General features: G+C 37.9%; 1 protein-coding gene across 1 annotated transcript; it reads right to left on the reverse strand.

The window, feature by feature from the left end:
• Positions 1 to 8,968: 8,968 nt before the first annotated feature.
• On the reverse strand, positions 8,969 to 24,846 carry LOC140743244 (uncharacterized). The gene is made up of 6 exons (XM_073074368.1): positions 24,697 to 24,846; positions 24,381 to 24,545; positions 15,307 to 15,568; positions 11,797 to 14,945; positions 11,686 to 11,713; positions 8,969 to 11,410 (listed from the first exon to the last, which is right to left on the reverse strand). The coding sequence occupies exons 1-6, from the start codon at positions 24,808 to 24,810 to the stop codon at positions 9,672 to 9,674; spliced, it is 5,457 nt and encodes a 1,818-aa protein (XP_072930469.1). The 5' UTR covers positions 24,811 to 24,846; the 3' UTR covers positions 8,969 to 9,671.
• Between the last annotated feature and the right edge of the window lie 1,605 nt (positions 24,847 to 26,451).

The raw sequence follows: 26,451 nt of genomic DNA on the forward strand, positions 1-26,451 counted from the left end.
TGATAATTCTGCGGATAAGATTCAGAACGGAAACGGATCTAACGACTATTTGGTTGACATGTTCATCTTGTAACGTCTAGTAGACTCTTCATTCCATTGTATGTTAGGTGTTAGCATGAGGATTAGTAGGTATCTAGTACGTAGCTAACTTTAATGTGCCAGTATTCGGTGCGTTAAAGTTAACCAGCTAACCACTACCATTGTTCGAAATGACGCCATTTAATATAGAGGGTGACTCAACAACAGACGTCTTTAAGTATGTTATAAGACACGTCTTCATTGCCATCAACATTGTAATGTGCACAGTGCACCGTGTAATGAAAAGCCTGTTGCTGAGAAGACTTAAAAGGAATCGAGGCTGCGATTCACTTCAAATTGGCGTCTGTTGGTGGACACGCGGTTTAAGTAGTATAATTACTTGCAGTCGGGTCGTACACCCTACTTTATAGTAGGGCTATTTTTCATTACGCATAACACGAGACGATTTGCGGTTATAGCACACCATTTGACGGACTAAACATGATCTGTCGTTCATTCGATTTTCCGCGAGACGATCATTGCGTTCATGCAGATTGCTTTTTTGGCCACACGCCCAACTTGCATCCGGGGGCGTTATGACTATTTGTCGTCTCAAAAACATATACCGAGGTGCGATATCACCAGTTCATATTTGTTTTATCCGATGAGATCGTAACGTTGTTCGACGCCTCTTGTTGTGTCGTGTCGTGTCGTGTCGTGCGCAATGGCAAAACGAGATAAAACAACTTAAAATTAAGGATGACACTATAGTCCTACGTCGAATTGCACGCGAAACGCGTATAGTTTATCATGGAATTTGCTCTACCCTAAGTTTATATTAAGATCTATTTTGTCGTCGAGGCCATCATTTATTGAAGTTCCTGTAATCGTCAGTATTTAAATGCGTTGTAAAACGAGCCATTATCCAAGAATCTCATATTATATTTACGTCTAAATTTTGTTTTAAACGAATGGCCCGGTACGGCATTCTTTAAAACACGATTGTTTATGGTCATTAAATTTTTGGTAAACGTTATAATAATATAATATTAGGTTGTATTAAGAATATTTATGTATGTCCTAATAATTAAAAATATTTTGGATATACACTTATGGTGTAGGGAAAATGAGTCAGACGGACTGCATACATTCTGAGAAACAAGAGACCAACCATACTCTATTTATGATCTCATGAAAGTTGATTTTTTTCGATACAGCCCAGTTTATTCATGTTAAATTAGCGTGTGTGTGTGCGTGAACTTAGCTTAATTTATATTTTCTCGTATGGTTTTTGCGTGTGTATATGTGTGTATGGAGTGATCATTTAATTAACGTGTATAATGCGTACAAAAGGACTAATTTTGGCTACATGTAGCTGTGCTGGAATATTTGCACCTCCTGATCGTAATTGTGTGAACTACAGTAGAAACGCTGGCAAATAGCCCGTTTATACGCATTTCTAGTATAATGTCAAGTACTTAATTTTTTTAAATTATTTTACTTTGTTGTAGGTTTAAGCTTTGTTTTTAGCGTATTACGAGATCTTTTCTCTTGCCACGATTTATAGCGTTCCTCGTAAACGTTTGCGTCATTCTCGAATAGCGCTCAATTTACTATATAAAACACTATTGTTTTCGGCCAAAGTACTTAATTAATACATTGTTGTATATAACATCATAGTTTTCACTTGAATTTAGTAGCATTTTCCTACCAATTTGCGTAACCTCAAGTCACTGTAGTATTATTCATGTTTGGACATGATTATGTACTGTATTTATTAACATGTGTCTTATTCTGCGTAATTTTATAATTTTAAATTACACCAACAACTTAAAATAAACCATTTATAAGCACAATCAAAATAACACGTATTTATACACTTTTGAATACATCATTTTGTGTTTTTAAATTATGCGATATTGTTTTGAATATCTTTATTTGAAACAAGAAATTTGATAAGAATACATGCTTTATTTACTATTTTTATTATATATACACATTAATATTTTGCGGGAAATTTATAATTATGGGTTACGTAATACATATTTGCAGTGTGGCGTAATAGTTCTGAAATAAGAATAAAACTATTTACTTGGCACTCATAATTCTTTGTATAAAATAAGATTACTAATTCATTCATCTTTATTAAGCCAAGTAAAAACGTACATGAATACATCAGTTTTACCACGTGGTGGTAATGGTGCTTCAGAGTATCTTTTACTCAAATAGTAGTTTTCCTGTAAGGAGATACTCCTCTTAATTTCTTTACCCGCACGGTATATGACTTTCGAAGCAGTTGAATTCTTAAAATAAATGTTTATTTTAAGACACTAATTTAATTCAGTGAAAGTAATACGTAATAAACTATTATAAATATAATAATAAAAATACAATAACATATAAATGTAAAAATGAAAATGCTGATGTCCTAAATTTTTCAAACTTTTGAAAAAACAGTTATGGTGCCAGTTTCAAATGCCATACGGCAGTGCTTTTTAGAGTTTTTATTATTATTTTGGTAGGTTTTTATGAGCTTTAGTTTTATCGATAATAAATGGAAAGATATTTGAACATTTATGATTATGGTCCTACATCGACTACTGGGGGAATTCGTGTCAAAATTAACTTTCGTTTATGTGAAAGCTTATTAAAATTTCCTTAGTAATATATTGTTCGAACTTTCTATTTTATTACGCTGCGAACTTTATATTATATTTTACTCCTCATGATCCCCTTATAGAGGGTTTGCAACCCCCGGGAGTCGCGATAGTGTTATAAAATCACTGCCGTATGATACACAGCACTTGGTACACACACTACCACCCCAAGCGGTAATAGTATCAGAAGCGGTCATGTCAAGGATTTATTATGCATTCGTGTTTCATTACATTCATTTGGTGCTTCAAGAAGTGTATTAAAATATTATTTCAACATGTCAAATATTTGCGATTTCTTTGGTATGGTATTTTGATGTGATTTTTGTGCTTAAATAAAAAAACACAGAAAAAATAAATCAGACTTGAAAAAATCCCAAATAATGCGCCATCCACATAATTCTTATTGAGTTGTGAGCTTTTTAATGACAACGTGAATTTACGTCCCTAAAAACTAAATGATTTTGTATGTTTTAATGCGCTTTATCATTAGTCAATATTATGGAATGTACGTATTTTTATGGTAATTTTTAAAAAGGGAAGATGTGTACTTATTTAAACATATCTTATTTGTTAAGGAAGAATTCGATGTTCCCCGTGACATTCGCGTTTTAAACTAAAGCTTTTTTATGACTATTTTGCCGGAATATTCCATACTAATACTTCAACACTTACTCAATGATTTCCTATTTATATTGTAAACTTTAACGTTATATTCTACGTTACACATCGAGCACTGCCGGTTATTAATTATAAATTGTATGTAAACAAAATATATACAGTTTTTTTACGTTTATCAAATTAAAAATATAGTAGTTATCGTAAAACAGTCAATCAAGGTTTCATTTTGTATCTGTCAGGAAACTCCGTCTACGAAATGAAGGTTTGTGATTGGACAGCTATTTTATGTCAAAATATACGACATAGTAGTTTTGTGACTAACATGATCGTAAGTCGCCCGGAAAGAGTTCTTAGCCTATAAGTTTCTATATATTGTAAATTACGATGCGTAATAGGGGTCTCGATAACAATTTTATGTGTGAACGCGGTGTCATTTATGTTTTGCTTGTAATACTCAATTCGTGAATACTCGTAATGACATACGTTTCATATTAAGTAATCTAATGTATGTACTCATGTAATTACATGTTGATGTTATGAACGCTTGATAGTAGTTCATATTTTATGCTAAAGAAATATTTGAGTCATAATTAATCGCTATTGTTCTAGAAAATCTTATTCTCTATTGGGAATTTATTCTCTCTGTTAACATGATTTATTTAATTAATCGGCATGACCATTTCATATTTTTTATATTTAATTGTAATCTATCTACCCATTATTATATTACGTTTACTATGACAAAAGAATCGTTACAGATCTTTTAATGTAGTTACGAAATAAGAAACAGGTACCTATACAACAGAATATTTCTATGCTTGGACATAAAATGTATCTCGTTATTTGGTTAAAGTCTTTACAATAATCTTATAATCCTTCTATACTTATAATAGATCTTATAATCTTAATAACAATATGTGTATATATGGACGAGTGAACAGCATACATTCCTTTTATCAGACTGACATATATGATATTAACCCAGTGATTTAGCAAATACCTTTTAGTAGTAATGCAGTTTCCATTTTAATGTTACTCAAATTAAGAATCGTTTTGAATTAATGCGGACAAACGTAACTTATATAGATATGTTATATTGTTATTAAACGATTCCTGTGTTTCCAGATAATAATTTTATAACCGCACTATATCTATTCATGTATCAATATAAATTAATAATCACATAATTTGTAAGAAATTTTATCTCTGAAAATTTTTAAAAGGACCTTAAAACTCAGAACAACATCGTGGATGTATAATGGATAATGCATTAGCTGCTAGTTTGAGTACGTTGTTATAATGCAACATACAACTGGTCAGATATGATTAACAAATAGGCTGTTGACATATAGGGGCATCGACATTGCACTTCGCACAGTTTTTCTAGTTCTGCATTATTTGATTGTTACACATTTTAAATCTTAGTAGGTACAACCAAACAAATGAAATCCAATCGATCCAATTAAACTTAAATTAATAAAAATAACAACATTTTTAAAGAATGGTAATTTAAGCATATAGATGTCCATTTTTAAATTATGTTATTATAATTATTTAATAATTTATATTCTACCTTATACCCATATGATATATACCTTTAAATCAGAACAATTTTGTTAGTCAACAACTATATAATAGTTTACAATTTTATAATATTTTGATTTACATAAATGACACCTTTTATCTGGCCTCGTTACGCCATGATTCGTATACTTCCTACACGTATGGCACAATAGTCGACCCTGACATAAAAACAGTGTTCGGAATATATCCATATTGCATTATATTAAAGTATGTATTAATAATAGTAGTGCTATAAGATGTAGTGGTTATTAAAGCCCCGATTACCTATCTTGAAATTGCGATTATGTAGGCGTAGACAGCGTATCAGTATTGATCAATAATCTTAAATTGACTTATGATAATGATCGAGTTTTGGCAAAAACACTACCACAATTCGGCGACTAAAATTTTTTAGACAAAAACATGTTTTATAGGTTTTTATTATTTGAATTAGTATATTTTATGCAAGTCTTAATAGTCATGGATATTAAGTAAGCTACACCTAAATTGTTATGTAATTTACACGACACGCATTATGTAAACATGTTTTAAATTATTATTAGATCATACCTAATTATGGCTTAGCATCTACGTCAACATACTCGCTTCATCCCTTCCTTATGTGTATCTTTAATATGTGTATATATTTCAACGTAATATAGTAAAATTGAAAAAATATATCCATCGTTGATTATTTAAACTTTTGGACGTGTAAGTCAGTATTGCATTTGCTTTAATATTATCCTGTTGGTTGTCTATTACTCTGTGTAGTTGGAATTATAGCATGAAAAATGTAATGTTTTCGCGAGTAGCTGTTAAAACAAGAAATATACATATTCAGAGGCATAATTCTACTATTCTGAATGTATTAATCGCGAAGGCAATTGCAAGCTAATGTAATGGGTTTTTAAATTGGAATACATGTTTCAATAATTGCATAATTATTAAAGATAGGAAATCCGATCGACCCCGTCTATATAAGTTTGCAATTTTTGAAATACATAAAATATTTTATCGCGCTATTATTGAGTCATTGTAGCATGCACATGGTCACCCAGATTCGCCGTTATGTTGTTGGTAGAATTAAGCCTCTACCATATTTGTGACTTGAAATATTGATTTGTTGTATATGAAAATGCATCTCACATTCCTTTAACCTGTCACAGATTTTTATCAAAATTAAAAAAATAATAATATTGTATTTTACAAAGATTGTATTTAATAAATGTATCTGAGTAGATCTTCATGTTGTGTCTTCTATAAATTTAATTGTTACTCTCTTAAACTGAAGATTGTTTGTATAAAAGTACTTTTTTGTCTGATTTCCAACCGTGTAGGCAAAACTAGCGTGTTGAATTTCACTCATCTCCATGATTAGGTGTATATTCACCAACACAAACCAAAAATATTACCAATAAATATCTTAATGTTAGATTAAAAATCCAATGCTATAAGGATTAATGAAAATGTTGACATTGTAAGCACTTTTATAAAGATAGCCTTCGTTCAATAAATTTTAAAAGATTTGTAACCAATATTCATATTTAGTAAAGAGAGCTGTATGAATTATCGTAGCTATACTTTAATGCAAAGATAAATTCTTATGTACACACTATTTGTATGTAGAGAAAGTTTATTGAACAAGACTCATTTTAATCGTTCCTTAAATTTGATATAATTCTATAAATTACATAGTTATGCAATGTCAATATATTAGGTAGTGAAGCGCAAAGAGAGCATTTATTTGTGAACTTGTAACAATTCTGATACTACTTTAGATCTTCTTTTGTATCACTATTTTCCTTATTGATGTGATTGCATATTTGAACAATATATTAATGTATGTACCTAAATTATATCAATAAATGTATCAAAATAAATTGTTGTTTCGTGTTAAATTTTTCCTTGTAGCACTAAAGTTAGTGTCTTTTCGCAGATAAATTGAAGATCCAAAATATAATTGGCCAAGTACGAGTCGAACTCGCACATGGAGGCTTGCGTATGTTGATTGTTTTTTTACTCATTTTTATTCATTTTCTTATTTTCAACAATACTTAGTTGTATGAAACGACGCCATCTAGTCAATCCTAAAGAACTACCAATACATACGCCATCTATCACTATTTTCTGACAATGTACCTATCGCCATAGATGGCGTTGGGGTCATGATGAATGATACGTAAGCAACGTACTATAGTAAAATTAAAATAAATATATTTTTTATTGTTCTCATTTATATTTATTATAATAGCAGTATAGTAGTAAATGGATTGTAAAAATTTCTCCTACGGTTCAACAGTGAGATCGAAAAATGCCTAAAAATACTGGTTTGCTGTATGGAGACTACCTTTTATATTCAACTTATTTTATTTTAAGTATGTGTTATATCCTTGGCAGTCGGGTAAAAATCAAGTGTCTATCACGGTTTAATATGTAAATAGAGCCCTGTGACAGACGCGCAGACAGCGGAGTCTTAGTAATAGAGTTCCATTTTTACTATTTGGGTACGGAATTCTAAAAAACAGTCGAAGCACGTGGCTATTTTGTCCGTACCTACTGATATATTTTTTATAATAATTACGAGGGCAGTCAGATAAGTACTTAAACGCTTATTACACAACCCGATATGAAGGGCCCTGCATCCAGAGTGGGCGTGTACCCTAGTTAGGGAGCTAGGCAGATCGGGATGATCCGATCGCCCTAAATAGGGACACTAACTCCCTAAGTCTTATTACACCACTCTTAGTTAGGGTTAGGGTCCCTCAAAATTGGGTGGTCTAATAAGGCCTTTAGCCTTACCGCCGGATGGCGCCCCTATCGAAACAAAATATTTACTATCATCTAGAATATTCTCGTAGACGGCTACTGTCAAAATTTCAGATGATTGGAACTCGTATTTTTGTTTTGAAGCGCGTGCGAAAACATCCCTGTCTGCAAATTTTAGAAAAATGGAAAAAGAACAATATCAGTCGGTGATTCACTCAAGGGAAGTAGCGCAGCGAAATCAAAGAACGTTTGGATGCTACGTATGCGGTGACTCTTCTCCTTTGATGGCGACCGTCAAAAATTGTCGTCACGTCATCTTTTGATGAGCCACGCCCAGGAGCTTCAAAAACGGCCACCAAAGAGGATAACGTAACAAAAATCCACGATCTTGTATTGGCAGATCGATTGAAGGTCGGCAGTCGATTGAAGGTGCGCAAGATTGCTGAGACAGTAGGCATCTCAAAGGACCGCGTGGGTCATATCCTCCATGAAATTTTAGGCATGAGAAAGCTATCGGCGAGATGTGTGACGCGTTGACTCACTCCGGACAACAACCGCAACCGTGAAACCAGTTTGATTCTGTTTAAGCGCAACCCAAAAGAGTTTCGTGACCGTCGACGAAACATGGATTCACTGGTACACACCAGAGAACAGTTGAAACAGTGTACTTCATACGGCGAACGTGCTCTGAAGAAGGCAAATACTGTACAATCGGCCGGAAAGGTGATGACCACTTTTCTGGTATTCACAAGGTGTGATTTACATCGACTACCTGCAGAAGGGCAAAACGGTCACAGGGCTCTACTATGCCGAATTATTGGATCGATCCGACGCCGAATTTTAGAAAAAACAGCCCCATTTGGCGAAGAAAAAAGTGCTCCTCTACCATGACAACGCACCGTCTCACATCTCCGCCGTCGCCATGGCCAAATTGGTCCACCGTATTCTCCTTATTTGGCTCCGTGCGACTTCTTTTTGTTTCCAACCTTGAAAAAATCTTTCGGGCAGAAATTTGAGTCGAATGGGGAAGTCATCGCCGCCACGGAGGCCTACTTTGCAGACCTCGAGAAAAAGTATTTTTCAGACGGAAAAGTTGGACCATCGCTGGGTTAAGTATATGGAGCTAAAAGGAGACTGACTATGTTGAAAAATAAATCACTTTTTGAAAATTTTTGTTTTTCTTTTGTAGGTTAAGTACTTATCGGACTGCCTTCGTGTATTAACCATGAGAACATTTACGATACCTTTTTGTAGTCTTATTTTTAAGATAGTAGAGACCTTAATAATTGAGTAATATGATGTAAACTAAATAAATCAATAAAACAATATAGGTACTTCGGGTAGAATTTATTTTGGCTAAAATTTTCCTAAGTCGATATAACTATAATGGTTCTTAAATCTAACTATACAGCTAGGCTTCTGCCCTATGTGTAGTCTAGGAAGTACGTAGGTACTTAAAAATGTAACATGACTTTTCTTTACGTATCGGAATCAAATATCTGAAGACATAAATTACAATGCAATATTTCTTATATATAAAAGTGTCGTGTCATAATGTTAGTTACCGTACTCCTCCGAAACGGCCTTACCGATTTTCACCAAATTTTATAAGCATATCCAGTAGGTCTGAGAATCGGCTACTATCTATTTTTCATACCCCTAAGTGTAAAGGGTTGTTCATTTTTTAAATATTTTAAACAATATTTTTTGTTTTTATTTTTCTATAATGTGGCATTACACAATACATACAACCCTAATTTTTTACCCTTTTATCATCAACCCCTATTTTTAGTAGCCATTTCAGTAATTTTATCATTTATCAGACCCCTTGGTGTTAGATTTTTATTTTTTTTTATATGGCAAGACAACGCTTGCCGGCTCAGCTAGTTATATAATAAATATTGTGATGTTCGAATATTATTTGAAATGCTACTTACTGTGCATTGTGAATATACAATACTATGTGTTAAAATATCATAATTATCAATAAGTACTAAAATTAGAATACTTATGTCGTAATTTTTTTTTAATTGTTTCAGGCGTGCAATATTAACATCTAATAGGTGTGCCATCTGGATTTGTGGGTATTTTCGGCTTGCACACCTTCTTCCTACCGTCGGCGCCGCTTACCATTGTGCAAGTGAATGTAAAGTAGCCACACGATGACGATTTTGTATAGTACGTGTGCGAATATTGCTTGCGTATATTGTTCTCGCTGTCCAATGCGCGCGTTACAGACTTTGACACAGAGACGTATCTGTCGTCGTGTGGCTTGCGACTTTGAAGTGATCTTAAATCCTTGGGACTAACATATTTTCCGGAGTAACTCGGAGGGTACAAGTAATTCACTTTACCCGTTCCAGGAGTCAAAGTAACCGTTTGAGCTTGTGAAGGCGAGTGCTTTGAGCCTACGACATATGTTTTTTCTTTAGACGCTACTGACTTTACGCTGCCCGTGAAACCACTAGGTATTCTATAACCTCCTGTGCCTGGTACTCGTTCTCCTGGCTGGTACACTTTGCTTTCATCTGGTTTTTCAGAATTTTTCTGTGTAATTTCAGCATCATGGCTTTTTAATGAACCGAGTACAATGTGCTGTGTGTTACCGCCCGTTGACTGTTGTACTTCAATTTCTTTTCTGTTTAGACTTTGCAATGATTCATGAGTAAGAGGGTCTTCATCGTAATTTGGATACTCTTCAGCCTCGGTCTGCTCTACTTGTGTAGGATCGTTTCCTTCTACAGCGTATCCGCCCTCAGTGTCATATTCTTCTGGCTGGGTTTCCTCTTTGTCTGTAGTATATTCATAATCAGCGCCATTATTTCCATAGCCGGACTGAAATGATCTGCGGTTTTCTACTGGCGTCGGATCAGGAGGTAGAGTAGTTTCCGTATTATGATGATCTAAATGCGTATGGCCAGAATATCTGCTTTCTGAATGTTTCATTGTTTCATCATTTGCTTTTTGTGTAGTTACTTCTTCACTATTCACCTTTGTTTCAAGGGGAATGTCTGAGGTTGGAACTACTTCGATTGACGGTATTTCAGTTTGGGGTTTGGTTTCAATATTGACATTAATGTTTTTTTGGCTTTCATCGAATACATCTATTTTGTCAAAAGTTAGTCTATTAGGAAATACTGCATCCTTGTCTAGGCTTGCGCCAGCTTGAGCAGCTCCATTATACGTTATTCCATATTTGAAAGTGCCATGGAGCTGCGATTGTGACTGCCCTGTACGGCCGCTTGATTGGGCAGATGCGACACCACCTCCTACGAATGGTGTTTTTTGTAATTCATGACCTTTGTCACCGTCTTTATAGGGTGTAAATCCTATTTGTGCTTGTGATGAGGTGCTGCCTGGGCCCTTTGCTTGTGCATCAGCCATGCCTCCTTTAACGCTGCCTTGAACTTGTGAATTAGAAGAATGCATAGCACCATTGGACTGCGATTGTGTTTGCACAGAACCCGTTTCTGAACCCAGTTGCACACTCGCTTGGGATTTATTATTTCGTCCACTACCGGTAGCAGAACTAGAAGCTCCCTTTTTGCCTCCACTCACTTCACTCCCTGCTTCTTTATTTTCGCCTGTAATTTGGGCTTGAGCTTGGAATGATCCGCCGCCGGTGTATGTTCCATGAACATGAGTTTGCGCGCGTCCTTTGTCATTGCCACCTTTAGAAGAAGCACTCGCGGTAGTACCGTTGGCAGCTTGAGAGACACTTGCTTCAGCTTCCGAGTCGTCGCCGTCAACTGCAATAGCATTCGGGTCTACGTAGTTTTGTGGTATACCTGAAAATAATCCGTTAATATTTATTTATTGTATTTACTTGGGTTCGACTATTTTTGGTGACGTTATTTAAGCATAAGTTTGTCATGTAGATTTTTCAGGATGATAATTCCATAAAGTATGAACGGGCTTTCTTCTAAGTTGTAGTTCTAAAAAGTCTTGCATTGTTTTATAAGTATGTGATGATGATGATGATGATGATATATTATGATGATACATTTATTATTACTGTTATATTCCAAAGGGGTTAAATTATTATTTTCTCATAATAACTTACCATTATTTTCATTGCTTGGCAGCGGATTCTGCAAACAATAAAGCATAGTGTGTAAAATGTTTCACTGTTAAGTCAATAACATAATTTATGGTGTAGAAAGTATTAACTTACGCCTTGACCATCGAATCCATATTGACCTTTTCCATTGGTTCCAGGTCCTTGGTTGAACGGCTGGTTTCCGTGAACGCCTGTATTTCCTCCTCCATAAGTTTGTCCACTTGGGCCTTGAGTTCCATCATACACTGGAGGTCCCGATCCTGGCAATCCATTTACAGGTTGACCACCATATGCTCCCGGACCGATATTTGGATACGATCCACTATGTGGACCTCCTTGCTGGTATGGCACGTTTTTATCGCGACCGGCCCCGTAAGGTCCGTTTCCCCCGACCCAACTATCTTGACCACCTGGCGATCCAGTTCCATAAGTTACTGGGCCTCCAACTGTACCTGTACCTCCTGAATGACCTGGTCCATGTATTCCGTCTTGACCGCCTGGTCCAGGCGTGCCAGTGCCATAAGGACCTTGTATATTTTGAGTACCTGGTCCACTGGGTATTCCTGTGCCATATGTTCCAGGTGTTTGCATACCATTTTGAGTACCGGGACCACCGGTGATTCCTGTACCATATGTTCCAGGTCCCTGCATACCAATTTGTCCACCTGGTCCTCCGGAAGGTCCTACGCCATATGTGCCAGGCATATTATTTTGACCTGGTCCACCAGTGATTCCTGGTCCACCGGTGATTCTTGTTCCATATGTTCCAGGCCCTTGCAATCCAGTTTGGGTCCCTAGTCCTCCTGTAGGTCCTGCACCATATGTTCCAGGTCCCTGAAAGCCATGTTGTCCGCCCGGTCCTCCTGTAATGCCTGTCCCATATGTCCCTGGTCCACCTGTAGATCCAGTGCCATATGTTTCAGGCCCCTGCATACCTCTATGCCCCCCCGGTCCACTAGTAATTCCCCCACCGTACATGCCAGGACCTTGCACGCCTATTTGCCCTCCTGGTCCACCGGTAGTTCCTGTACCATACGTTCCGGGGCCCTGCACCCCAATTTGTCCTCCTGGCCCACCGGGGGTTCCTGTACCATACGTTCCGGGACCCTGCACGCCAATTTGTCCTCCTGGCCCACCGGCAGTTCCTGTACCATACGTCCCGGGGCCCTGCACGCCAATTTGTCCTCCTGGCCCACCGGGGGTTCCTGTACCATACGTTCCGGGACCCTGCACGCCAATTTGTCCTCCTGGCCCAACCGGAGTTCCTGTACCATACGTCCCGGGGCCCTGCGTACCAATTTGTCCTCCTGGCCCACCGGGAGTTCGTGTACCATACGTCCCGGGGCCCTGCATGCCAATTTGTCCTCCTGGCCCACTGGGAGTTCCTGTACCATACGTCCCGGGGCCCTGCATGCCAATTTGTCCTCCTGGCCCACTGGGAGTTCCTGTACCATACGTTCCGGGACCCTGCACGCCAATTTGTCCTCCTGGCCCACCGGGAGTTCCTGTACCATATGTTCCCGGTCCATGCATTCCAATTTGTCCTCCTGTTCCACCAGTAGCACCTGGGCCATATTTTCCAGGTACTTGCCTACCAATTTGGCCTCCTGGTGCGCCAGCAGTTACTGTGCCATATGTTCCGGGCCCTTGCATACCAATTTGTCCTGGCCCACCTGAAATTCCAGTGCCATATAATCCAGGTCCTCCAGGGATGCCTGTTCCATAAGATCCAGGTCCTACAGTGCCGCCAGGTCCAAAATGACTTGGTGAACCGCTAGTAATTCCAGTACCATAAGGTCCACGATTATCAGCCCCGCCAGTCGTTCCAGCGTCATAAGTTCCTGGTGTTCCAATATTATTTGGTCCATTCGTTACCCCACCGGGAATATTAGGGCCACCTGGTACATATGCAGGACCAATGAGGTTATTTGGCGCACCCGCTGGCCCCGAGGGTCCACCTCCATAGAATCCAGTACCAGCAGGTGATACAACGTTACCACCATTTCCGACGTTCTGGCCATATGTATTAGGTACAACACAGCAATAAATACTGCTGCCTGGCGGGCCAGGATACGGGCCTTGAGCCAATGGCCAATTGCCATTAAGAGTACCACTGCCAGGTGTTCCAGCTTGACCAGGTGTGTAAATTTGATTATTTTGTCCGGGTTCATATCTACCACCTGGAACACCTACCACACCTCCTGTTCCATATCTGCCAGTTCCTCCTGGTAGTCCATTGCTGTAAGTTCCCGGTGTTCCGCCTTGTACTGGTTCATAACCCTGACCTGGAGTTGGTTCGTAATTGTTTCCCGGTGCTCCATTTTGCCCTGAACCATACCTTATATCAGGCGAACCATTTTGTCCCGATCCATAGGGCTGTCCAGGCGTGTAGGAAGTTGGGGGTCCACGTTGCGCAGGTCCAAAATTTTGAACGCCACCTGGACCGTCTCGACCAGTATCAAAAGTATTTCCACCTGGTCTTCCCTGGGCGGGCCCTAAGACTCCATTGCCGCTTGGGCTAACTTGTCCAATTTGCCCTGGTATGTGTCCATAATCCCCTCTTCCACCTGGAACGCCACGTTGTCCGGGTCCATAATTTCCTAAGTCAGTACCTTGTCCAGGTTGTAATCCATTATGACCCGGCGCATACCCAGTGCCGGGTCCATACATTCCATTTCTTCCGGGCAATCCACCTTGTCCTATGTTATAGCCCGGACCACCGCGTTGACCAGGAACTTGACTACCGGGAGTTCCTGGTGTTAGTCCGTACCCCGGTGCCGCGGGTCCGCTCCCTTGCTCAGGTCCATAGCCTCGATTTCCTGGGTATTCTTCACCAGGTCGATAAGCGCCATTCTTACCCCCATTACCACCTGGGACGTACCCTGGGCCATAAGGGCCATTGCCACCTGTGCCAAAACGATTTGATCCTGGTCCAGCCCCGCCTCCTTCGGGAGCGCCTTGTTGGTTGTTACCAGTATTACCACCTTGTCGTGGTCCGTAAATGTCTCTACCTCCTGTATTGGGTCCTCCACCTTGTCCGGGGCCATATCCTCCAGGGGGGCCATAACGACTTTCTGTATTAGTGGCGCCATTCCATCCAGGTTTATTTTCACCTGGTCTGTATCCACTTCCTCCTAATGCACCTGGTTCGTAAGGGCCTCTTTTTAAGCTTTCTGGCTCATGGTCAGATTTTCCGTAGCAATCGTCACAACTAGGGTCAAATATTGATTGACTCTGAGCTTGACCCATCCCACTATTGCCACCTATCAAACATAAATAATCTTTAAAATCTTTAAAATTATAAAAGTTATACAAATCGTTTACAATTTTGTAATAATAGTGGAAGTGGCCTGCTATTTAGGGAGAAATTAAAAGGAGAAATATTATGATTAAAGAAATTGTTACTATACATTTCTCTAAAACTGTTTATAATCTTTGCTAAATCCTAATTTATACTTTATACTGCGTATAATGTGCAATTTTGATAATATTTATATATCAAAAATGTTACATACAAACGTCATATTTAAATAAAACAGATTCAATAAAAAATATTCTGACAATTATAGGTCCGTGGATGAAATTAATTTAAACTCTCGACAAAATAAAGAAGGTACTACTCACTGACGCTTGCCCTCGAAGAATCTGCTGCTGAGTGCGCTTCGGCTTTACCTTCATCCTTTCCATTCCCGCGATCGATGGCCAAGTATTGTGATTGTGTTTGACCTCTGTACCGGCCTCTAGAAAACCCCGTTTGACGACGAGATCGGCTTAAGGTGTCGAGAGCTTTTTCGATCTGATTCCAATTAACGACGTCGCCTTTTAGCTTGGAAAATCCTTTGCAAAAAAAGATCTTCGTTGGACTACTCCTCGCCAGTGACTTGACCTGCCACAACATAAATTTAAGCGGTGTTAAACCAATCATATGTAAATCGACTACCGACATTAAAAAGCTTATATATTTTAGCGGATATACAGGGTGAATTTTTCAAATAGGCCTTCAGGGCCATATCCGAAACTATAAGGATTAGCGAAAAATGCTGAAATAAGCTACGAGGCCAATTTTGATTAAAACTAAAACGGGATCATCAGTTTCTTAAAATATATTTTTCCCTTTTCGGGAATCGAACGAGTTTTAAAAAAAAAATACACCCTCTATATTATTCTACTATCTGATAGTGTCGCTTATAAGGACCATATTCTGAGAAGTAATGATAAATGATAAAGTAAAGGAAAAGCCTCAGTTAAGTTCCCGCTATTCATTAATTTAAAGATTTCGCGTATTAACAATTTTTCCCTCCTAAAAACGGCGTGAACTTGGTTGCCAACCTATTACTTTCTCATACTAAGCCGTATGTCATGATTATGACATCGAAGAATAAGTTGATTAACTAAAAAAATATTTGATGTTATAACTTGTGTTATGACTTATACAGGGTGTCCCGTAAGTACCACGACAAACTTGGGGAGAATATAGGTGAGGGTCTGACCCCACTGGGAAAAAAATACCTAAATTAAAAATGTCACCGTTGTTGCACTATCGATTGTTTTATATTTTTATAAAAATTCAGCCCTCTTTAACTTCTTTCGTTTACTGCGTCTACAAATTTGGTGATGCAGTGTTTATTTTTTCTGTTAAATACTATCAGATAGTTGGTTTACCATATTGCAATGTAAATTGGTTAAAATGTGTAAAGGAACCATAAAAAAATAGATGTATTTTTGATTTTATTTTGTTTACTATATTTTCCTCATCTTTGACTATTCGCGGTGAAGAAAAAATGTACTGAACTATAAGTGCTCATTACCCAAAAAAATATGTCTAGTTAATGGAGATTTCAGAAAAGTACCACACTTACTATTTAGAATTGAAGAAAAAAAGTTAAGGCTGTTTTTTCATGTAAGGGACTGAAACTAACTAAAACGTAATGATCGAGTTTTTATTTAAATTACGCTTGATACCGGCTCACAACGTATTTAACAGTACAAAATCACATTATAACCTTACACATTTAAAAATACCATTCTTCATTTGTAAAAAATAAACTAAGTAAGTAACGAGCAAACAAAGTTATATAACTTATTAAGTCAATTTTTACCTACTTTTAACTATGGTCTCAAAGTTAAACTTCGTATCGATATGTATGTAATTAGAATGACAATACCTTAATTTGATATTTTGGGAGTGATCTGATGATGGAGCCAGGATATGGATGGTAGATCTCTTATCAATTTAGCCCAAACTTGAGGGATTTACTAAGAAATGAACCATGCACCTGCTGGCTCCATCATCAGATCAGTTCCAAGATGTCATATTATGGTATTGTCATTCAAGATTCATTTTCCCAGAGAGGTCAGACCCTCACCTATGTCCTCCCCAAGTTTGTCGTGGTGCTTACGGGACACCCTGTATGTATAGACCTTAAGGATTATACATAAGTTCTAAGTTATGTATAATAATTAATGATTAGTATGCCAATGTATGTATATGTATTTTCTTTAAAAAATCCTTTTCCTTTAATTTGTCACCTAAAATTACTTGCTGTAATTTTAGGTGACAAATTGTAAGTGTAAATTACGTGATTTAACGATAAATGAGACAGTCGTGAAACAGAGATACATGGCTAAGAATTCTAACGATATTGTTCTCAAAAGAATGTTAAGTTTATTAATTCGCTTTTCTGACGTGACTACTGCTTGCAAACTTATATGCTTATTCGGAGAACCGCGGTAACCGCAGAGAAACAAGTTAGTTACGAGTATAAAGTTATTTAAACAACACTTTTATGTTGCAACTTCTCTCCTACAAATAAACTAACTGTCCTATATTTTATAAGTAATCTCTAATGCAATGGGTCAAGGGAACAAAAGCAGCCTTGACAAAATAAGTTATCAAATGTCGCGCGGGTAAGATAAAAGTTTCAAACTTAGAAAAATATTTGATAAGAACGTTACTTCACTCAGTACATACCTAAACGATAACGGTCTTTTCACTTTAAAGTCAAACAGAATGTATGAGTCCATTGAAATGTTACATTTGGGTTGCAAATGTCAGAGGGCGAAATTTTGTGTGTAAAGCATTTTGTGTAAAGCTAAATCCTAGTTTGTTGGGTCGCAACTCAGGCCCAAATTTTTTTCACGCGTATATCAAGCAAGCTATTCGTCGCACAGAAAATTGATAATTCAATTATGGTCCCAAACTGAATCATCTACAACTTTTCGTTGTAAAATTAAACAATAACAAACAAATAAAAAGAAATAAACATTTTTGAACAAATTATGGAATTTGGAACAAATCATAGTATGCATTATGGCAAAAGAAAGCTACTTAGTAATTCTACTCATTTTTTGATGTCTACAATACCGTTTTAATAGAACGAACACTCGTTAGCAAAAGTAGCGCTTCTCAACATATTGACAATATTTCTGGACAAAAAACCCTAAGTTAAGAAGATTAAATTAATAATATTCTTATAAATTCTTAGAGTTCAAAATGTAGCTGTTTGATTCCCGGCAACGGTAATCAACTTTAAATAAAAAATATTCATGAAGTTTCCTTTTAAATTGGCTCTGTAACTATTTTTATTATTTTGGCTATACTTTTTAGTTTCGTATTTGGCCATTCACGTACGCTTGAAAACATAAACTTGAGTAGAACGTAGTTGAGGAGCTGATCTCTCAGTGTCGCTTATCGCCAGTTATTAATACTCAATGTATCCAAATTTTACCTACCAAAGATCTACAACAGTTACTTCATACTCGAAATTCATAAGTAATTGTCGTATGCAATAAATAAATTTCATTTCATTCATATGTCGATCTTTGATAGGTAAAACATGAGATAGATTGATTATTAATAAAAGGCATATTGTAAGGGTTAAGTTCTCGTAAGTAATCATACTCGTAAATGATACTAATTGAAACTAATTGAAAGTTTAATTTTTGAAATAAATATTTTGAAAAGAATTATTTCACTTTTCATTTAGTTTTAAATTTAATATTTAATTATTAATATTGTTTACGTATGTGTAATTATGTACCCCACGACCGCAGTTTAGCGAGGATTATTGTAGCCACAGCGGCCCGCGCCCTTAGAAATTTAGTCAGCAAAATTGTAAGTAGGAGTATTATTTGTTGTTGCAGACAAATTGCCGAGATACATAACTAACATATTTTTACGTAAATCCAACGTTCAAATCCAATTACCGACCAAAGATCGAGGATTTCGATTCTATAAGTTGTCCGCCGAGGGAGCGGAAACCGAAAACAACCGTACAAGCCGCGTAAATCATTGTGCCGTGAAAACGGCAACTTTCATTTTAGAGGATTCTAGTCGATTCCAGGACGACCTTCACCGAGCTGTTTAAATTTGCCCTAATTTTTTTTTCTGTCACAATCCTTGGGTAGGCCAACTTGTTTACCTGTTAATACCTTTTGTTTTTCTTCGAGGGGGAAACCTTCAAAAAGGTACTCGATGACGTGGGAGCGACGCCGGGTTATGTGGGATTTTTACCGCACTAAAACCCCCCCGATGGCCGTCCTCAGCGCTTGTTGGAGAACTCCGGGATCTCCAACGGAACACAACCGGAGTCCTCCAAGCGCGATGCGGATCGGGCTCTGCCCTGGGGGAGCATTCGTTCCTCCCACAGCATCTGGTGATTACGACGGTATGCGACCACACATACCGCCGTCCTTCCCGGGGTAGCATACTGGACTGTTCGAGCTCCCACTGTTGCCGCCCGCAACCCCGGAAGCCCCCTTTTAGTCGCCCCTCGCACGACAGGCAGGGGATACCGTAGCCCTATTCGAGTCCCAGACTACAGGAACTACCTGTTAATACCTGCCTACCCAAGAGTTGGGGGGGGCATTGGGGCAGGCAAAAATTGTCCGGTGGCGCGCAGACCTCCGGCTCCGGGAGGAACACCCCACGCCCAAGGAGGAGAAAGAGCGGAAGTTCCACGCTCTGCAGTCCATGACGGAAAAATGGAAGGAGAGGCTGGCCGAACCCACGGCTGGCCTCAGGACTGTGGAGGCTGTCCGTCCTGTGTTAGAGGAATGGACGGACAGGCGGTATGGGTCGCTTACCTTGCGGCTGGTGCAGGTACTCTCAGGGCACGGTTGTTTCGGGAGATACCTGTGCAATACGGCTGGAAGGGAGCCAACCACCGAGTGCCACCATTGTGGCTGTGACGAGGACACGGCGCAGCATACACTGGAGGTATGCCCAGCCTGGGCCGATCAGCGCTGTGTGCTCATCGCTGCAGTGGGGTCGGACCTCTCTCTCCCCGCCGTAGTTAAAGCTATGGTCGGGAGCGACAGGTCATCTCGCAGAAGGAGGCTGCGGAGAGGGAGAGAGAGAGAACCTCAGACCTTCCTATCCGCAGCCGGAAAACCGGGCGTAGGAGAAGGGTTCCCCACTTCCATCTCCTACCCCCATAATGGAGACATGGCGTAGGACACGGGGGTGTCCTGCGTCATAAATAGGCCTCGAGGTGGCGCGCGCGGTGTACCCGCGCGCACCTCAAAGATGAGGGGATGGAGCAAACTCCATCTATTCGCCAGCTTGGCGAAGGTACACCTATATTGGGATCTCAGACCATTTACCTAGATTTTCATATTTGTATGCGATTTGAAGCGGAAAGGAAACGCTCCGTGAGTTCTTCTATTACCACTAAAATATTTCGTTCAAAAAATGACATAATATAATAAGAAATATTTCTTGAATTTAAAATTTACATAGTTCCATTGGATTTTTGTATGAATAGGTATTTTATTCTATGTTACAAAAATCATATTATCTTAAGAACAAAAGATGTACAAAAGCTTTATATTTTAAAGTGAGGAAGAAATGTCCTTGCGAAGTTAAAGCTCTCTGAGTGGGCTGTGTATAAAATAAAAGCCCGGGAGCTTACAGCGTCGCGCTGGTTGCACCAGGTTGGGAAACACTGAGCTCTATCGACCGCTGCGAGCGACACTGGAGAACCAAGTTTAATTGAAATGGATACGTATACCTACTCAAAGCTACCAAAATGCTGGGAATATTGGTATTGAAAGCGGAGTGATTGGTTACATGATACGTGTTCGTAGATTCGTATTTTCAGAGCTATATTTTTTTATTTATTTCGTGAGGTTTACTTTTCTGTCAATGAAACCCATATTTTTCCTACCTTACGTATTTTTCAAACAATACAAAAATTAATGCAGGAACGAAACATTCACCACCATACAATTTTGAAGGTGGTAGAACCCTTTGTGGTTCGACTCCGGCACCACCGCCACACCTATTTCTGTCTCATTACAGCAGTGTTAAACGCTGCTGCGTTCTGGTTTGAAGGATGTGGTAAGGGAGACATGCTTATTCCTCAGAGGCAGAAATATGTAATCCTATCTTGATTACATATGTCCGTGGACTGCATGCTCGTCTGCTCTTCCTATATTATTATGAAATAAAAAAAAAACAATGGTTCGTCCAGAATTCATTACTGTACCACTGCTGGGCATACGTCTCCTCTCAGAGTGAGAAGCATTGGGCCATAGTCTATTGCGCTGGTCAAAGGGGTATTGATAGATTGATAGACTAAGAGTACCTTATACCTTATATACCTTTGATATATTTTTTAATATTTTTCAGGAATGTAAGTTTCCTCAGGGTGTTTCCTTCACCATGTGTGACCATTAATTTCTAATAAGCACATAACTTTGAAAAAAAAAATGGCCGTGCCTGATTCGAACGTGCCCTTCGATCTAGAGGCAGAATTTTAACTAGGCTATCACTGCTTTTGTAAGCTTCGTAGTAAATAATAGCTGTTTTCTAATTATGTACATATATCATTAAATATAAAATTCAATCTATTCAAATTAAAACAAACCATGTTATACCCCGGTGAATATCAAAATTCGTTTTAGTAGATGTATGAACTGTATTTAAAAATTATAAAGCAATAATATAACATTATAAAGCAATAATAAATAATTTAAAAATGCACAAGTCTCTGCAATTTAAATCATTCTAAGAGCATGAAGTTCTTTCATTCCTTATGAATGGCGCATATATTTCCAAACCTGAATTGTTTAATCTCTTATTAAGGATCTGACCTACTTCTAAATGCAGCTATGTTTAATTTGGTACCCCAAACTTCAGTTTGCTTTTCTAGCGGAGTAAGTAGAGTACCTACAAGTTTTAATTGATGCAAATACACTGGGAATCTATTCATAAAGTTGGAATGCTAAACGAATAAAATCTAAACGAATAACGAATAAAATCTACGTGTGCTGCTGCTTCAAATAGAGAACTGAGAGTAATGGAATGGAATGGATTTTTGTAGGCTTATTGTGTTAGTAATATTTATTTTTCTAAACTTAAATATTATAATAACAAAAATAATATATTCTCAGGCTAAGGAAACGGTTAAGTATGAAAAGCTAAAATTACTCTTAATTTATTTATCGAAGCTAGAAGTATGAATTAATGAATGAATGTTATAGACATTTTTTCAGTTAATAAAACGACACAAATTTGGGAAACATCATTAATTTCATTAAAAGAAATACATAAAAAGGAAAAACAAAACATACATAATTTTAACACACGACACGACATACACATAACACGAAAACAGTCTCTCCTCTAACTGCCAGGCATTAGGCATGCTATTTATTAAGTTCAAAAGATCTAGCGGGACTAAATGTAAGGAGTACGGGGATGAATGACGCTCTAAATGGTAAGACTTTGCAATCTGTCAATGAAACTGTTTTCTTGGGGATAACCATTGATTCTAAACTCCGCTAATTTTGCAGTCAGAAGAATTAGACAGTTAACAGACATCCCCACTGCCAGGCTTGTCTATTTCAGTTACTTTCACGGCATTATGTCTTTCTTATGGCATTCTGCTGTGAGGTAGTGCTGCTGACATAGACTCTATATTTACTATGAAAAAAAGAGCAATAAGGTCAATATACAGTTTGCGACGTGGTGAGTCCGTGAGAGAACTGTTTCCCACTATTAACATATTGACGGTACATAGTCAATACATTTATGAAAATATTATGTATATAAGAAAACACACTGATATCTTTGAAATACATAGTAACCACCATAACTTTAATACTAGAAATAGAAATAAATTAGCAATTCCTAAACATAGATTATGTAAGGTGGCTAGATCTTTCATGGGTAACTGTATTCGCTACTACAATAAAATACCTGACCACATTTTGAATCTCACAGAGCAAAAAAGCGTACTATAAACTATGTGATTATTTGACTGACAAAACGGTGTGGTCTGAAGTAGTTCCAGCTCCACATGTACCATTAGGCTAAGTTTAACATTGTAAAAATCTTTCGCCGCTTCTTCTCCATAACGAAACACTTTGTGAAGTGGTGGTAATTGTATTGACATTTAAAAAAGTGCTCTGTAAAGAACCTATTTTGAATAAAACATTTTGATTTGATTTGATTATTGGTCCGTTATTCAAACAGTAGATGGATTCTCAGGACATATGTTGACATTAACGTGCAATTTTTTTTTAGACGGTGCTTTTAAGGTAATTAAACTCGTCTTGTAATTAAAATCTTCCAAAATGAATCGACGGTTATATTAGTAACGATAAATGAGTACTAAATTCAATATATTAAATTGCCTGTAAATCTGCACTATAGTGGTGTGGTTAAATAAACCGCAGATCACTTTTAGCAGCGTAGTCCTGTCTCCAGGAGGACACGTGAAAATGGATAATTTTGATTCAGAAATTTTCGTAGATGTTATTGGAATTCGGTAATTTCTTTTTATTGTCTGATAAGTTCAGCCATTTCTGTTACAGATGAAAAACTAACTAACATATGTGTTAGTTGTAGATAATCACATCATTGCCTAGCAGTAGAATATTGATGGATTAAAGCCACTATTTCAAAGCACCGCAAATAGGTTATAGCAGATATTTTTGTAAAATGGGCCTTTCAATTTGGCGCTCACACAGCCAATAAACTTTTACAAAGTGCTTGCCGTTGTCGATTTTAATTTTGGTACGGTTTAAAATATAACGGTACGGTCTCAAATACTTGATATTGATATACTACTTCAATATAGAGATCAATATGTTGTCTTTACTTAGAAAGAAGTTATTAGTAGTTCATACTGTAATAATTTATCTGCGCATGAGACATGATAAGTGAATAATTACCTACTTACATCAGGCAAACTAGGTCGCTAGATTACCGTTTGCTTCCAACGGTCTTATACGCAGAATGACATAAATCAAATAAGTTAAAAATGATAACAGTTATCGCAAAGCTTCGAAATTAGGTAACGATCGCTATTTTCGCCATTTAACGCCCAGCTACATCATTTTTTGGGTTTTATGATACAGAGAAAGATATAGCACAATTTAGGTAATATGTATACTGATGACACACAATCTGATCAAAATACAATACCTAAACGAATCCTAAAAAAATGCTTTGTAGTCAAACGTGCAAGTTTTTATGTTTAGGTTTTTAAATAGGAAAAAAATTGAATGTGAACTATTAAATCTGCATATTCGTAGAGGAATGAAGAAATCAGACATCAATTGATTTAGATATTTCTCCTATGGAAGAAGTTAAAAATTGGGCGTATAACACACAATTTGTATAATACCCATTTTTTTACGTAAGAGTGAAATATAAAACTAGTAAAAAGTGGATGTCTCGCGGCACTTACCGTTATAAATTTTCTATGCGGGAGAATTCGTTTGAGGTCGCTGAGGCCGCATAGCTGGGTCACATTCGGCGGGCTCTGTTCTAGAATGGTGTCAGGATCAACTTTAGACTGCAGCTTCCAGGACACGCAAAGTTGAGAGTCCGGCTTCTTGCAAACCAGGTGACCCTGCAGAGGAAGTTCAACTTAGAAAGATCGTCACTACTTAGTGAAACTAGATATAAATTCTTATTAATATATACTTAAATAAAATGAAAAGTTTAGTCAAGATAATTGTTTTAAATGGTCGGTTATGTAGGGAAATAAAACCGCTTCTTACCTGGGTTATAGATATATAATGTTCTTGTACAAGTTGAGAAGAAGTACTTGCGAGTACCGCGAAAAACAGTAAGACCGCGAGCTGCGGCCCCGCGGGCGCGCTCCCTCGACGCATGCCTGCCGGCTGGAGAGCAGACGGGTCTCTGCCGCGCCGCCGGCCCGGCGCACCGCCCGCCTCTTGACCCCCGAACTGAGATGAACCCACACCAGATATAAGGTTCACCCACCCAATTTCGGCGATAGCGTTTTCTGCTACACTTCGCTCGCGCACATAAGGAAGTAGCAGATACCGAAAGGCGATAATGCGCGTCAAGTGTGCTGAATCCGTTAAAAAATCTAGGTCTTAGGTTTATTTCCTTCGCGCACACCCACGTCTAAAAATGCACTACCAGTTGTTTTTATTAATTTGCTTTTACATTTTAGACACTTCCTAGGCACAATATTTTGTAACCGATGTAGGTCACAAACCCTATTTGTTGCACTGGTATATTTTGCACCTATCTACTCGTTATTAAATATAATACGAGTTGCGGGGGCCTAAACTATGAGTATAATAGGAGGAATAATAATGTATGCTAAGCTGTCAAGCGTCTATGAAAATAATGTAAATACTACAACTTTATAAAACTGAAACTTAAAATAATAACTTTTTAAGTACGTAGTATCAATAATTATAAATAAATATTTTTTGCAACTCAGGGATATAATTAACTTCAATGGTTCAAAATTAATTATACCCTTATAGTATCACCCGTGCGTCTGTCCGTCTGACTGTCACAGACAATTAGCTCCAAAACTACTGGCACGAATGGGTACTCGTATGCTTTTTCGTGTCCTAAAGACGAAGGAACATAAACAACTGAATTTTAAATTGGGGGGTGACTTTTGTAGGGAGAAATAAAAATGTTAAAATAAGCTTTGCAAACTGTGTTGATTGAATTTCAAATATATTATTGTTTTAGTTTAACAGTACGTAGTACTTTTAATCGTTTGCACACAAAACTTTTAAGTAACTTTTGAGAAAAAAGACGAAAACGGACTATTTCCTCACTCTTATCTTCGAAACTACTGAGGCTAGAATTAAAAACTTACAGAAAATCGACCCCACCTACGTATAAAATCGTAACCCACAAATGTACCTTTTGGTTTTTGTTACTGACAGAGCGAAGTTTGTTACAGAGTTTCAGAGTACATGTTTCATCAGTCGCACATGGCTATATTGAGGGTATGTGTCACGTCGTGCCTCTACCCTAAAGATGTCATGGACACACTTCGCGTCGTGCCTCTGTCCTGACAGTGTTAAGACACGCCTCACGTCGTACCTCTGTCTTACCAAATACCAAGCCACGCTTCACGCCGTGCCTTTGGCTTGGCTTAAGTGTTGTTTCTTAATAACAAATTGTGCTCCTTATTTCTTCATTTTTGGGAGCTCCCGTGTCTTAATTATATATGGGGGTGTTTGTGTGTGTGCCTTTGTTTCTACGTAGACTCAGAAAGTGAAGATAACGGGAAGTCTACTCAAGTTTATGTTGAGCTGCAAGACTAGCAACAGGAGTCGACAGGCAAACTCTACTCCGGCCCTTACAAGGTCTTGCGCGCGCTTTCACATCTCCGCTCCGAACTAGAACTTCTCGCCGGCTCGTATGGCAAGATGACTCGAGCGTCGCCCCAACACATGATGCTGTGGCACGGCGATTGGACTCTGGATTGGTACTAGATGGTAGAGGTGGGCACTGTGGTGATTTACTTCCCATTT

This window comes from Epargyreus clarus, unplaced genomic scaffold, assembly GCF_041222505.1.
Source record: "Epargyreus clarus isolate Ecla_fem2 unplaced genomic scaffold, WU_Ecla_fem_2.2 ptg000007l, whole genome shotgun sequence".
Classification (NCBI taxonomy): Eukaryota; Metazoa; Arthropoda; class Insecta; order Lepidoptera; family Hesperiidae; genus Epargyreus; species Epargyreus clarus.

Bases quoted from the DNA above. Each gene is read 5' to 3' on its own strand.
- LOC140743244 (XM_073074368.1), bottom strand. From the start codon at position 24,810: ATGCGTCGAGGGAGCGCGCCCGCGGGGCCGCAGCTCGCGGTCTTACTG. The intron at 24,546-24,696 runs GTAAGAAGCGGT...CTTCCTCTGCAG, and splicing joins ATTATATATCTATAACCCAG to GGTCACCTGGTTTGCAAGAA. The intron at 15,569-24,380 runs GTAAGTGCCGCG...ATGTTGTGGCAG, and splicing joins CGCATAGAAAATTTATAACG to GTCAAGTCACTGGCGAGGAG.